The 13,122-nt window shown below is 34.4% G+C and overlaps 4 protein-coding genes across 5 annotated transcripts; 2 read left to right on the top strand and 2 right to left on the bottom strand.

The window, feature by feature from the left end:
* Positions 1-472: 472 nt before the first annotated feature.
* LOC129573483 (probable N-acetyltransferase san) lies at positions 473-1,680 on the bottom strand. Its single transcript, XM_055453992.1, has 3 exons — positions 1,405-1,680; positions 885-1,208; positions 473-816 (listed from the first exon to the last, which is right to left on the bottom strand). The coding sequence occupies exons 1-3, from the start codon at positions 1,422-1,424 to the stop codon at positions 579-581; spliced, it is 582 nt and encodes a 193-aa protein (XP_055309967.1). The 5' UTR covers positions 1,425-1,680; the 3' UTR covers positions 473-578.
* Positions 1,681-1,935: 255 nt separating this feature from the next.
* LOC129573480 (V-type proton ATPase catalytic subunit A) lies at positions 1,936-6,758 on the top strand. 2 transcript variants are annotated; one of them, XM_055453988.1, is made up of 7 exons: positions 1,936-2,109; positions 3,079-3,181; positions 3,248-3,878; positions 4,214-4,737; positions 4,832-4,955; positions 5,049-5,445; positions 5,530-6,758. In XM_055453988.1, the coding sequence occupies exons 2-7, from the start codon at positions 3,106-3,108 to the stop codon at positions 5,620-5,622; spliced, it is 1,845 nt and encodes a 614-aa protein (XP_055309963.1). In that variant the 5' UTR covers positions 1,936-2,109; positions 3,079-3,105; the 3' UTR covers positions 5,623-6,758. The 2 variants fall into 2 exon arrangements, with proteins under 2 accessions (XP_055309963.1, XP_055309964.1); XM_055453989.1 differs by having other exon boundaries at positions 1,960-2,109; positions 3,083-3,181.
* A 208-nt stretch (positions 6,759-6,966) lies between these two features.
* Positions 6,967-8,390, top strand: LOC129573482 (eukaryotic translation initiation factor 3 subunit F-1). Its single transcript, XM_055453991.1, has 4 exons — positions 6,967-7,126; positions 7,198-7,344; positions 7,590-7,813; positions 7,911-8,390. Exons 1-4 carry the CDS (start codon positions 7,015-7,017, stop codon positions 8,274-8,276), a joined length of 849 nt encoding a protein of 282 aa, XP_055309966.1. The 5' UTR covers positions 6,967-7,014; the 3' UTR covers positions 8,277-8,390.
* LOC129573481 (uncharacterized) lies at positions 8,374-12,715 on the bottom strand. Its single transcript, XM_055453990.1, has 4 exons — positions 12,643-12,715; positions 11,385-11,943; positions 11,107-11,317; positions 8,374-8,927 (listed from the first exon to the last, which is right to left on the bottom strand). Exons 2-4 carry the CDS (start codon positions 11,670-11,672, stop codon positions 8,458-8,460), a joined length of 969 nt encoding a protein of 322 aa, XP_055309965.1. The 5' UTR covers positions 11,673-11,943; positions 12,643-12,715; the 3' UTR covers positions 8,374-8,457.
* Positions 12,716-13,122: the final 407 nt, after the last annotated feature.

The raw sequence follows: 13,122 nt of genomic DNA, 5'->3' as shown, positions 1-13,122 counted from the left end.
ACTCACTGTTTAACGTGAAAAATTCTTAAATCCCGCATTTGAAAATTTAACGTTGAGAATATACGAAAAATGATATTTTTGCATATTTGGACTCAAAAAACGTACAAAGTGGTTGGTTTTTTTGCTGATTTAGAATTTTTCGGTCATTTCCAACAATTCTTGACTTATTTGCAACATGATTTTGCGTGAAAAATGCTTAAATCCCGCACTTGAAAGTTAAATCTTTAAGATTTAACGAAATTCGGGAAAATCATGATTTCAAGGCCCATAAGGCTTATCGGGTGTACCCAAAAGGCCAGTTTTTCTTGTTTTTGTCCAAATTTTACGTCCTACCCAATCAGCTTTCATTTTTTGGCCGTTTTCGCAAAGTTGAAAATTAAATCTTTGGTTTTAATTAAATCCGAACCACTTACAACGGGCATAACTTAGTTTACACTAAAACAATTGAGCTAATGCGAAAAAAAGGAGAAAGTTTTCACGCTTAGTCGCTTTAATTTTACCAAATAAATTCAGTGTACATAGTTGATTGCAATTTGATTCAACAAAATTTTAGTTTAAAATGGGTTTGAATGCGGAAATTATGCGGATACTTTAGTTGATTTGGTTTGAGATGTGTGTGATTCTGTGTTGCCATTCGAAGAAATATCAGCAATAGCTTCTGAGTTGGTGACAATTCCCGATTTCCGTAAGTTTTTTTCGAGGACGTGAGCACCAGCTGGTTCAATTCGCTTGTAATATTGTTCTCGTGTCTCAACTATTTCAAACCCGAACTTTTGATAGAACTCTATGGCACACTCGTTATTCACCTGAACATGCCTGAAAAGCAAGTACATTTTTCTGTGTTAAATTCCATGTAATAGAATTACATTCAGTCGACGACTTACAGGAATATACTGTCGAAATTTCCATCTTCTTTTACATAGTTCAAAATATGATTAACCATTAGAGAACCAATGCCAAGACGACGGTACGGATATAAACAACCTAATGTCATTATATAAAGGCGTCGTTGATTTTCCGATGTATCGATGCGACAGCATACGGCACCCACCACAATGTCATTGTAATAAGCCAATTTCGCTAATTCACCCGCGTCCAAAACGTCAATATAAAATTTGTCATTGTAAATCACAGGGAAAACAACCGTATTCAGTTTTTTTAGTTGCTTTATGTTGTGTGGCGTTACATCGCCGAGTTCTATTGTCGCTCTGTATATGGGAAGAAAATAGATTGTAGTGAGATGAACACAAATTTATTAATATTGAGGTTAGGACCAAAACCACACATTCGATTGAGATTTCATTCAAACTAATCAAGTTCACTTTTTATGTATGGATGAAATAAATTTGATTTTTTTTTCTATTATTTTCACTTTCATTTTGTATGTTTTTTTCTATTATTTACCTGGTATCTTTTTTTGTCATTTTTATGGCTACTTCTGATTGAGTAGAATGAGAATTTAAATACACACGGGAAACACAGACTTTTGAATGATTTTTCTGAACTGGTCTATAATATCGAAACGAATATATTTTTTCCGGTTATGAAAAAATCTTGTCAGCTAGTTTGTCATCGGTATTTTATTAAATTTTATTCGAAAAATTCAAGCATCAGTGTTTCCCTCGATTAATGTTCCATAGGTTTATTCTTCTTCTTCTTGATTTTCTTCTTCCTTTCTAATTTGTCATGTATCTGTCAAAAGGAGTTTTGGGATATTCTTTATTATTCCGCTAATTTCATTGAAATATGTTTAATTTTATAAGAAACTATTCAGTAAATTGAAATTGACATTGAATATCCTCGTATAAAATTTTTATTTAATCAGAAAATAATGGAAATGAATTCAAATAAAACTCGAATCATATATTATTTAATTTGAATTCAACGCTAGATGGAGCTTAAATGGTATACAGGGAAATTTTAATTGTATACTCAATTTTTCACAAATATCTGTGAATAAGACTTTGAAGTATGGTGAAATGTTAGTTCGTGTCAGCTGACCCATCATTTATAACTAGCTAACTTGAGATCTTGTGATACCCAATTTTGTGCGCTTGAGATACACTCCATTTCAGTTTGTTGCAATTTAAAGTTCACAAAACATTGTGTGTAAGTTGTGTTCTATATTCGATATTATTTATTTAAGTTTTAAATTTTCATTGAATATTCATGAAAAGTAGAAATGTTCATAAAGAAGAAAAAAAATCAGAAATATATATTGTATACCACATAAGTTTTTGTAGAACAAATACGAAAACGTATTTATCGTGTTTTTTTTAATTGTGTGTACTTTGATTTCAGTGTAAAACCAAATATATCTTGGTTAAAGCCATTCAAAGTGCAATCTTCTTTAAAAAATATATGAAGAATATCTTCTTTTTTTTTCAAAGAAATCTTATTGAAATTTTCATTTCGTTTTGGGTCATGCGCAAAAATGAGGACAGAAGAAAGACAAGTCGAGAAAAAAACACGCACATAGACATTATTATAGGTTTTGATAAGTGAAAATTGAGTCATGTGACTTGTCATACACTGTGTGTATCCAATTGTTAGCAAAGCAATATTCTTTTCGAAAAGTCGTCATATCAAATTTGTTTTTACTGAAATCTTATTAGTTTCGGATTTTTTTTCAATTTTCGTGAAATTTTTCAAAACATTCATTCATTAAAGGTGTGAGTAAGTGTAATAGCAGGTGACGTTCATGTGACTTCTACTTGTCGTTGAAGCAATTATGTAGTAATTATGATTGGAAAACTTCAATTTGATTTTGGTTTCTTTCATTATTTATAACAATTTATTTGCGTCATTAATGTCATCTTCGTTGTATCCTACGTTCTCAAAATGTTTAAACGTGCATTGTAAATTTCTGTAAAAAAAATGTAATATTTTTATTTGATCCACACTCTCATCGCAATGCTCATGTGACTTGGTACAATTGAATATATTTTTCTGTCACTAACACCTTTGATAAATATCCCATTTGAAAATGGATATTAAAAAATTGCATAACTTGCTCCAATCACAAGATCACAATCGGTTAATACAATTTTTGAAATACATATTTTATTTATTTCAAAGGAAGATTGACGAAAAAGAAATCCCAAAATGTCGACATTAAAAAAAATCCAAGATGAACATCGTGAATCGAAGTTCGGTTACGTTTATGCCGTGTCCGGTCCAGGTATGTAATGAATCGATAAATAGTTGTATTCATGACTTGCAGTATAATGATATATAATGTGATTAGTCGTTACTGCTGAACGGATGTCTGGATCGGCTATGTACGAGCTGGTGCGTGTCGGTTACTATGAGTTAGTGGGAGAAATTATCCGTTTGGAAGGTGATATGGCCACCATTCAAGTGTACGAAGAAACATCTGGTGTAACAGTCGGAGATCCAGTTTTGCGAACTGGAAAACCATTGTCAGTTGAATTGGGACCCGGTATTATGGGCAGCATTTTCGATGGTATCCAACGTCCGTTGAAAGACATCAACGAGATGACTGCTTCCATCTACATCCCAAAAGGAGTTAACACGCCATCTCTCTCACGTACTATTGCTTGGGACTTTAATCCATTGGGTGTTAAGGTTGGATCACACATCACTGGAGGCGATTTATATGGTGTTGTTCATGAAAACACTTTGGTCAAGCATAAGATGATGGTGCCACCCAAAGCGAAAGGTACCGTTCGGTACATTGCACCAGCCGGCAACTATACTGTTGATGATGTAGTGCTTGAAACCGAATTTGATGGTGAAATTACAAAGCATACCATGTTGTCTGTATGGCCTGTACGTCAACCACGTCCAGTTACAGAAAAATTACCAGCCAATCATCCGTTGTTGACTGGCCAACGTGTATTGGATTCACTCTTTCCGTAAGATTAATTTTTCTTGCATTTACACATTTGATGGTCATTATTATTATTATTCTGCACCATACAGCGTTTCTTCGCCAGAGGTGGTTTATTTGATATAAATATTATTTTGTATATTTACATTATATTACATTAATTAAGTTGCTATATTTGCATAAAATTTATCACTCTCTCCATAATCTATTTCTTTTAAAATATTCATTAATTCTCTGTTTAACAGTATTTGTACTCGTGTTAAAATCAATTAAATAAGTATCACAGACTGGAGTAGGATAATAATAATAAGTAGTAGGTCAATAACCAATCATTGAAATCATTTCATCATTGTTCTATAGATGTGTCCAAGGTGGTACGACAGCCATTCCTGGTGCGTTTGGTTGCGGTAAAACTGTCATTTCACAATCGTTGTCAAAGTATTCCAACTCTGATGTTATCGTCTATGTTGGATGTGGCGAACGTGGTAATGAAATGTCTGAAGTATTGCGAGATTTCCCTGAATTATCTGTCGAAATCGATGGCGTTACTGAGTCAATCATGAAACGTACAGCATTAGTTGCAAATACATCGAACATGCCTGTTGCTGCCCGTGAAGCTTCTATTTACACTGGTATCACTTTATCGGAGTACTTCCGAGACATGGGCTATCACGTTTCTATGATGGCTGACTCAACATCACGTTGGGCTGAAGCTCTTCGAGAAATTTCTGGTCGTTTGGCTGAAATGCCTGCTGATTCAGGCTATCCAGCCTATTTGGGAGCTCGTTTGGCCTCATTCTACGAACGTGCTGGCCGCGTCAAATGCTTAGGAAACCCAGAACGTGAAGGTTCAGTGTCTATTGTTGGTGCCGTATCACCACCAGGTTTGTGAATTGATCTGAACACACATGAATCACACGAATTTGTTCTTTTCTGATATTATATTTTGAATATCCTTTTAAATATCTCAATATACAGGAGGTGACTTTTCTGACCCTGTCACTTCTGCTACTTTGGGTATCGTACAAGTCTTCTGGGGTTTGGATAAAAAACTTGCACAACGTAAACATTTCCCCTCAATCAACTGGCTTATATCGTACAGGTATGATGAAGAGTTCATGAATTTGATTTTTCTTTGTCTCAATCAGATATTCAATCATTCATATAATATATTGATATTTTATTTCGATTATAGTAAATACATGCGCGCTCTAGATGATTTCTATGACAAAAACTTCCCCGAATTCGTGGCATTGCGTACAAAAGTCAAGGAAATTCTCCAAGAAGAAGAGGATCTGTCCGAAATCGTGCAGCTAGTTGGAAAGGCTTCATTGGCTGAAACTGATAAAATTACTCTGGAAGTCGCTAAATTGTTGAAAGATGATTTCTTGCAACAAAATTCATATTCATCATACGATCGTTTCTGTCCATTCTACAAAACTGTCGGCATGTTGAAGAATATCATCGCCTTCTACGACATGGCTCGCCATGCTGTGGAATCAACTGCACAATCGGAGAACAAAATCACATGGAATGTTATCCGAGATGCCATGGGTAACAATATGTATCAGTTGTCTTCAATGAAATTCAAGGTATATTCACTAATATTTTTATATACAAAGAGTAAAACGAATGAGTAACAATTTCCCGCTATCATTGTTCTTGTCCATCTGTAGGATCCAGTTAAAGATGGAGAAGCCAAGATTAAGGCCGATTTCGACCAACTGCATGAGGATTTGCAATCGGCATTCCGCAATCTTGAAGATTAAATTTCTCTCGAGTTTCATTGAATCGAATTGAAATCGTAAACCAGTTTGAATTTCTAATTTTAAAGAGAAAAAAATTGCAGAAAAATCAGCAAAATAATATTTACTTATAATGTTATAGTCTAGTGTCCATTTTATGGCTTAATGCATGAAACGATAAAATCATTTCACAAGGGAAGTTTTATTGGAAAGAGAATTAATTCAAATATTCTTGAAACTTTACAGAACAAAAAAATACATAACCGAAAGCGTAGAAGTCAAATCTTGACGTACAATAATTGATATAAGAGTTTTCGATGTTTGAATATAGGCAAAAACTAAAGTTGGAGGGTAGGCAGTATATCAACCGATTCACTGTCATTCTCAATCAATTTTCACAATTGAAATTGATTACCATTATTCCAACTACAAAAACGAATCAGCCATCCAACGATTTTGTGTTTTCGTTTGCCATTTTACCGGAATTTTTTCTTGCACATGTGAAATGTAATATAATATATTAGTTTGTTTAACACTTACAAATTCACAATCACCTACTTCGGGTTTTATTAACATTATCTCCTTCGTACGAGTCTTAGGGAAGAAGAAATAGTTCTAATTTCTGATTTCTGGCACAAATTAGATCCAAAATCACAGATTTTCTGAACAAACTTGAAATAGCCGAAAAATTGTTATTATTACGTCAGAGAGTGTTTTTTTTTTCATATTGTCACATTTTGTGCATTCCAGTAATTGAACGAAGTTAATTCTCTGTATCTTTCTCTCACTGTAAAACAAATTGCACCATTATAACCATTATTAGCGTGTAAACTCCTTCAGATGTTGCGCATTTCCTCTTTTTTTGGTTTTCAATGTTACATTAAAATCACCTGGATTGAGGAAATTTGCCTCCTGCATATAATATTAATATAATATAATGTTGACAGATGCCGCATCTCTGAAGCGAGAAACTATTGTAAATATTAGAGGGAAAACTCCGCAGATTTTTTTGTTCAAACACAATGAAACGCATAATCAAGATCGAGTAGTTAAATGAATCAAATTCAATATGATTTTTTATTTTCATTTTATTGTTCAACCTATTAAATATAAAAATATTAGAGAAGAAAAAATAAAAATTCAGTATTATTTGTTGAAAAGGGATAATGTCATTTGATTTCATGGATGGTGTTGCTTTTGATGAATTCAGAGTAGAAAAGACTTTCAATTGTTAGCAATCTATTCATGCATAGATTTATGAATTAAATATTGTATGAATTTGTTCTACGAACCTGCCACAAATAGATGTCGCCACTCATAAATGCACAATGAATAAAAGTCACGAGACTTTGTGATAATCTGTCATTGATCTGTCATAGCGGCAAACACCCGACAACGTTTCAGTCTTTCTGCAAAATGTCAGCATTAAACTTGTCTGTAAAAGTTCATCCGATCGTTTTATTTCAGATTGTCGACGCTTTTGAGCGACGTAATGCTGATTCTCAACGTGTGATTGGAACATTATTAGGTGAGGAATTCATACAGTTCAATCGTTGTGATGTAGTTTTCATATTTATCAAATAAAATCGTTTTCACTAGGCTCCGTGGACAAAGGTGTTGTTGAGGTTACAAATTGCTTCTGTGTACCTCACAAAGAGCACGATGATCAAGTCGAAGCTGAACTTAGCTACGCATTAGACGTATATGAATTGAATCGGCGTGTGAATCCATCAGAAAGTATCGTTGGTAAGTAGTAGAAAAATAATGAGAATATGTTCATAATTTTGCACTTGCCATGTGTCATTGCATCTTAATGCACAGTAAAGTATCATACATTTTATGTTTTGTTCAGTTGGCACGCCTGCCAATTGTTGAAAAGCCTACAATGTTATTTACATTCTAATTTTGGCATATAAAAATGAAGATAATTTTATGTTATCAAAAAATCCAATTATCATACGAACAATAATCACTTTCGCGTTTGATTCAAGGTTGGTGGGCTACAGGCCATGAAGTTACCAATCACAGCTCAGTTATTCATGAATACTACGCTCGTGAATGTAACAATCCAGTGCATTTGACGGTTGACACATCGCTACAAGGTGGTCGTATGGGATTGAAGGCGTACGTTTGCATTAATCTCGGTGTTCCAGGAGGAAAAAGTGGATGCATGTTTACACCCATCAACACTGAAGTCACTTACTACGAACCAGAAGTAAGTTCAAGACAAATTTCTTTCTTTCTCTCCCTCTCTTTTACTCACTCATTTTTTAACAAAACCGAATATTGATCCAAAATGATTTACATTTTAGGTGGTGGGCTTGCAATTATGTGAAAAAACCATTGCTCCACCAAATCGCTCCAAGAATGTATCGCCGATGCTTGATTTGGCCCAGGTCGCAGAAGCATCTGCCAAATTGTCAAATCTCCTCGATGAATTATTATCGTATGTTGAAGATGTACTCAACAGCAAACAACCACCAGATAATGCAGTTGGACGATCATTGCTCGATCTGGTTAATTCAGTTCCACATATGAATAATGATCAATTTGCACAAATGTTCAATTCCAATGTGAAAGATTTACTTATGGTGATCTCATTGTCGCAATTGATCAAAACACAACTCCAACTCAATGAAAAATTAACATTCTTCTCTGCAACTATCGGAAAAAATTAATTATTCGAGTCGAAATTGTTTGAACAATTAAAGCGATGTGGAAGACTCTTGAATATGTAACTCTTTTTGTTAGGAATAAAAAATAAAACAATATTGCTTAACAAAAAGGAAAAATTATTCTTTTTATTTAACATAACATTCTAGGCGGGACATTAGCCCATCACCATATAATAAAAAAAAACTAAATATCCACATTATGTTCAATTTCTGGTTTCTTCGAACCATTTTCAGCAGATGTGCCATTGATAGCATATTTCTGTTCAAATTTCAAACATAATTTAACGAGAGTAATAGTTGCTTTAAATCTTATACGCGCTTTTTTCTTTGCCAACTTCTTCTTCCATTGTTCATCTCGACTGGGAAGGTCAGCCAAAAATTTGGATGTTTCATCTTTCTCAGGATCCGCTATTGCGAAAACGGATAAACATCCATCGACAGTGCCCAAAACTAATCCCTTACCATCAGTTGTACTCTTAATTGCAGTCAGTTCAGCCTGCATCCTATAGTTAGCAATCATTTCTGTATTTGATGTCCGAAAAACTCGCAGAGTCTTTTTGCCACTATGATAGTACAGTACATATTCATCCCCCTCGGTAAACATACAAATCACGGTGAAAACACCTTCAGCTACTTTTGGTATGAATGTTTTAACTGTCGGAGAAAAAAATTACGTTATTTGTGGTGCATTGTGCCTCTCAAAATTTCGAGATATAATACGTTGTTTTTATGTTTCTTCCTAATTCAGTTCTGAACCAGTTGAACTTCTGGCGAAAGTGTAAACCGACAATTCCACACGAAATCCGAAAAGAGTTGTAATGTCGGTTTCACACCAAATTTATAGGTAAACAGATATTCAAATGATAATATTTTGATGTATTCTGGCGAAAAAATAGCACTTTCCCCAGACAAAAACACCGTGGGAGGCCATTTTTGGCCATTTTTGACCGTTTTACCCACAAAAACCGTGAAAAATAAGATATGATCCACTTTCCGAGGCCAAATACACGAATTAAGTCAGACTAATTACTAAGTCAGAAATTTTAATTTTTTATCTGAAGCGGCGTAACATGGGCTATCTTTTGACGCGAAAAAATCAACAAAAAAATTCATACATCATACACCTATTTGAGATATTTCACATTTTATACTTTGAACCCATTTTTGGAGGCCCCAATGGAGTAGAATGGGGTAGGTAACTTCGCGGTTTTTGTAGCCCCATCGATTCCCTTTCCAACGATACCATAATCTTTAGGTGAGATTGAGAGTAGTGTATGTCTCACTGATTTTGTTATGAAAGAGAAGAGTAAGTTTCTTTCGACTTGAAAATGGTTAAAGTATGTTCATTTTTGGCGGGTCGTCACGGTTTTTTGTGGTTTTTGTAGAACTGATAAGAGATAACAACTTGTTTCCTTCAGCAAAGTTTTAGTACTCGAGGTCCTCTATAACCTAGCTGAAGACAGTTATCTCTTATCTCTTATCAGTTTCGCGGAAAACGCGAAAAATGATAAGAAAAAAAAACTTCTACATAAATTTTGCTTTTTTAATTGCGCGATTTGCGCGAAATTGATAAGAGATTAGAGTTAACTGTCTTCAGATTAGTTATAGAACTTGTGCTATGTACCAATTTTCATCCAAATCGGACCACTTTTTAAAAATTCGATTTTTCGCGATTTTTTGAGGTTTTTTAGGCAAAACTCAAAATTTTTGCAGGTTTTTTTTTTCTCGAAATCTCATTTTTTTGGTCCGATCTATCGATTGATACAACCGTTTAAACGTCTAAGTATAAAAACGCTAGCTACGCCACTGGTTTATTCTGAACCAAAGAATATTCATTTTCAAAAACAATTACTTATAACATTTGAATTTTTTTTACCGATGAAGTAAGAACATAACATTGCATTTTACACATAGTTTCTAATTTCTGATATTTATTTCTGATGTATTTGTAGGGTAATGTGGGGCAAATCGGTCCATTTTGTTCTTAATTAAATATTTCCATAAAAATTTAAAAAAAATCATGAAAGTTTGGTGTTATCTTGTAGCTAGATTCAATACCTAACTTTTATAGAAGAACATTTTTTGATTTGACCTCTTTTCGAGTCCGATATTGCCATTTCTCAACATGCCAAAACTTTTACCGTTTTTGAATTTTAATTATCTTGTCAATTATTTGAGTTATGCCGCGCACAAGAAATGCGAACGCAGACTCGTATGACGCCATAAGCACATCACAGTTTTGGACATAACTCCTTCAAAAAATAATATTTTTGAAGTCTGGAACTTTTGATTGACCAGTATAAAGTCCATCTACATTGCCACATCCACAGATATGAGTTCTGAGTGACCAATTAGCGATAAAACACGAAAATAAGGTGGACCGATTCGCCCCATGTGTTTGTGTACCGAATCGCCCCACCACCTACTTTTGTGTTCGGAGCTCGATTCACCTCAAAAATTTAAAATATTCAGAACAAACTTATTTTCATTTGAAAGAGCTCGTCTTTAGCTACAAAATACACTTACAAATTTTCAAAAAATATTAAATTTTAATGGTCAAAACTTAAAATCTGTAAACACAAACAATTATTTCAGCACTATCACGAAACACGTGTATGCCTGTGTACTCTCTGTACTTGACTGAAACATGTCAAAACCATATCACCAAATGTCACAATTTCGATGCTCTTTCAAATGACATATAGGTTTAATAGTGTAAGTATTGCCCGTAACGAGAAAAGGCTGGTGGACCGATTCGCCCCCTGTACCGATTCGCCCCACCTTACCCTATAGATTTCTCAAATAGATAGTTGATAAGAATATAAAATCTCACCTGTAAATCCCTTGCGGAGTTCTAACAATTCTAGGCCTCCTCGTGTTGGCGCAAACAAACCGAATTTTCCATCACGTGTACAGCTTCCATTCCATTTTGGAACCGATCGAACATGTCTTTTGGTTTTTATGTCAATTATGCTACCCTTTTCACTACCAATTATCCCGATTTGTGTGGGCTTATGCGGAAGAGGAATTATAGAAAGGACTTCCTGGAAATTGTATGTGCCTTTATAATTTAAATATTTATTGAAAAAAGTAAAATATTGCAGAAAAAACCTTAATGCTGTAGCCGCGCAACGGAATTTTATGCACATGATTCCCTGAAGAAGTGAATACGCTAATGGAATCTTTATTTGCTTTGTCAATCGTCACAACGACAATATGACTGTTATCAGACGTAATAATTGCATTTCTGAATGGGATTCCTGGAATTATTTTAAAAGGATAATCAAAGGCACATAGTAGTGAACCTTCAGGTATGCTTCTGATCCGAACAAGGGCTATCAAATCGCCACACTCTGCGTCCTCTGTTTTACGATTAACGTTAGCGCAAGAAATCGCCATAACTTTTTCACCACCATCTAAAAATTTTATCTGTTGAATACCCGGTTGATCGTCCCGAAACAGTACTTGCTCTGATACTCTGTTCCAAGTCAATAATTTTCCGGTCTCTGATGATACAATAAACTTTCCATCCGGTGGTGAAATTTCAGCATGTGTAACTATTGCCCCCAAATGACTATCTGCCAATTTTGATAATAATCGACCAGATCGAAGTTCCCAAACACCAACAAATGATCTAGTAACGGTAACTGCCAATCCATTGTCTGAAAGACTTTCCATAAAATATAAATCGTGACAACAATTTTATTTTCAATTACATAAATAGTCAATTCATTCCAGAGCTTCTGAAGCAGGGTGACCCTGCCAGGGTCCGAGGGGTCAAATTAATTTTGGCACATTACCCCTATTTGGAAATTTTTTACCCATACTCTGATTTAAATTGAAAAGTGAGGACTTTTTTTTAGTCTTCACGTTTTCTGCGAAGCGGGTTTACATTAGATAAATTCGATTTTGAAAAGTGATTAGAATCGATTTGAAATTAGGTTATTTAATATAATTGTTATAAAAATAACAGTTCGGCTTACAAATGAACCCATGAGCATAAAAACGAATTACAAAAAAAATCACCGATCAAAACGTAACATAGATTTGTCGGCGTAACATACCAGTGTACAATTTGTTCCGAATTGAACGAGTAACAAATAGGTGTTTCGCTTTGTTCGGCGACGCTCCTATAAGTCGTTTTTACGCGCACGGGTTCAAATGAGGAATTAGCCGGGAATTGAAATATGCATTACAATACAAACTACATACAAACAATGAAACTTTTTTTCTCTCTTCACTTTTGGAATTTTGGAATTACCCATACTCGAAATTAACCCCCAAATGAAAATTTGCAATTTGAAATGACCCCCCTCTGGACCAACATTCAGAAGCTCTGATTAATTCTGGAACCAGTGATAATGTATACCTGATATGATCAATTTGGAGTTCATGCCTATCAATGACGTGGACCTGTTCAAAGATGTTATTTATGTTCCATACCTAAAAAATTGATCGGTTATAATTACTTATTTACTTATTAGTAAAATCAAAAACGTGAAAAGAACGGGTTTCAGGATTAGACTTTTGATTTTTATTTCAATGTTGTTGTGATTCGACACTATTCGTATATATGTAACAACAACCCAACACATTGACTTAATTGTAGAAGTCATTTCGTCGTGCGTCATTTATGGTCATTTACGATATCACCTCATCCTTGTGTGTGGTGAATAGTGGAGTATATTTACTTTTTGCATTTCATATTTGTGCCAAATAACACTGTAGTAACATTTACAGCTTTTGAAATGAACGATTCTACACATGAATTTCAGATTTTAATAGGAGACGAGTGTAGTTGAACCACATATTTCGTTTTGATAAGTTGGTGGATTGGTATCAAGAACGA

Source organism: Sitodiplosis mosellana, unplaced genomic scaffold (genome assembly GCF_009176505.1).
Source record: "Sitodiplosis mosellana isolate CC-2019 unplaced genomic scaffold, AAFC_SMos_1.0 Smas_scaffold_6089, whole genome shotgun sequence".
NCBI classification, from domain to species: domain Eukaryota; kingdom Metazoa; phylum Arthropoda; class Insecta; order Diptera; family Cecidomyiidae; genus Sitodiplosis; species Sitodiplosis mosellana.
The sequence above is the reverse complement of the archived record's forward strand: the minus strand, read 5'-3'. Positions and strand labels throughout refer to the sequence as shown.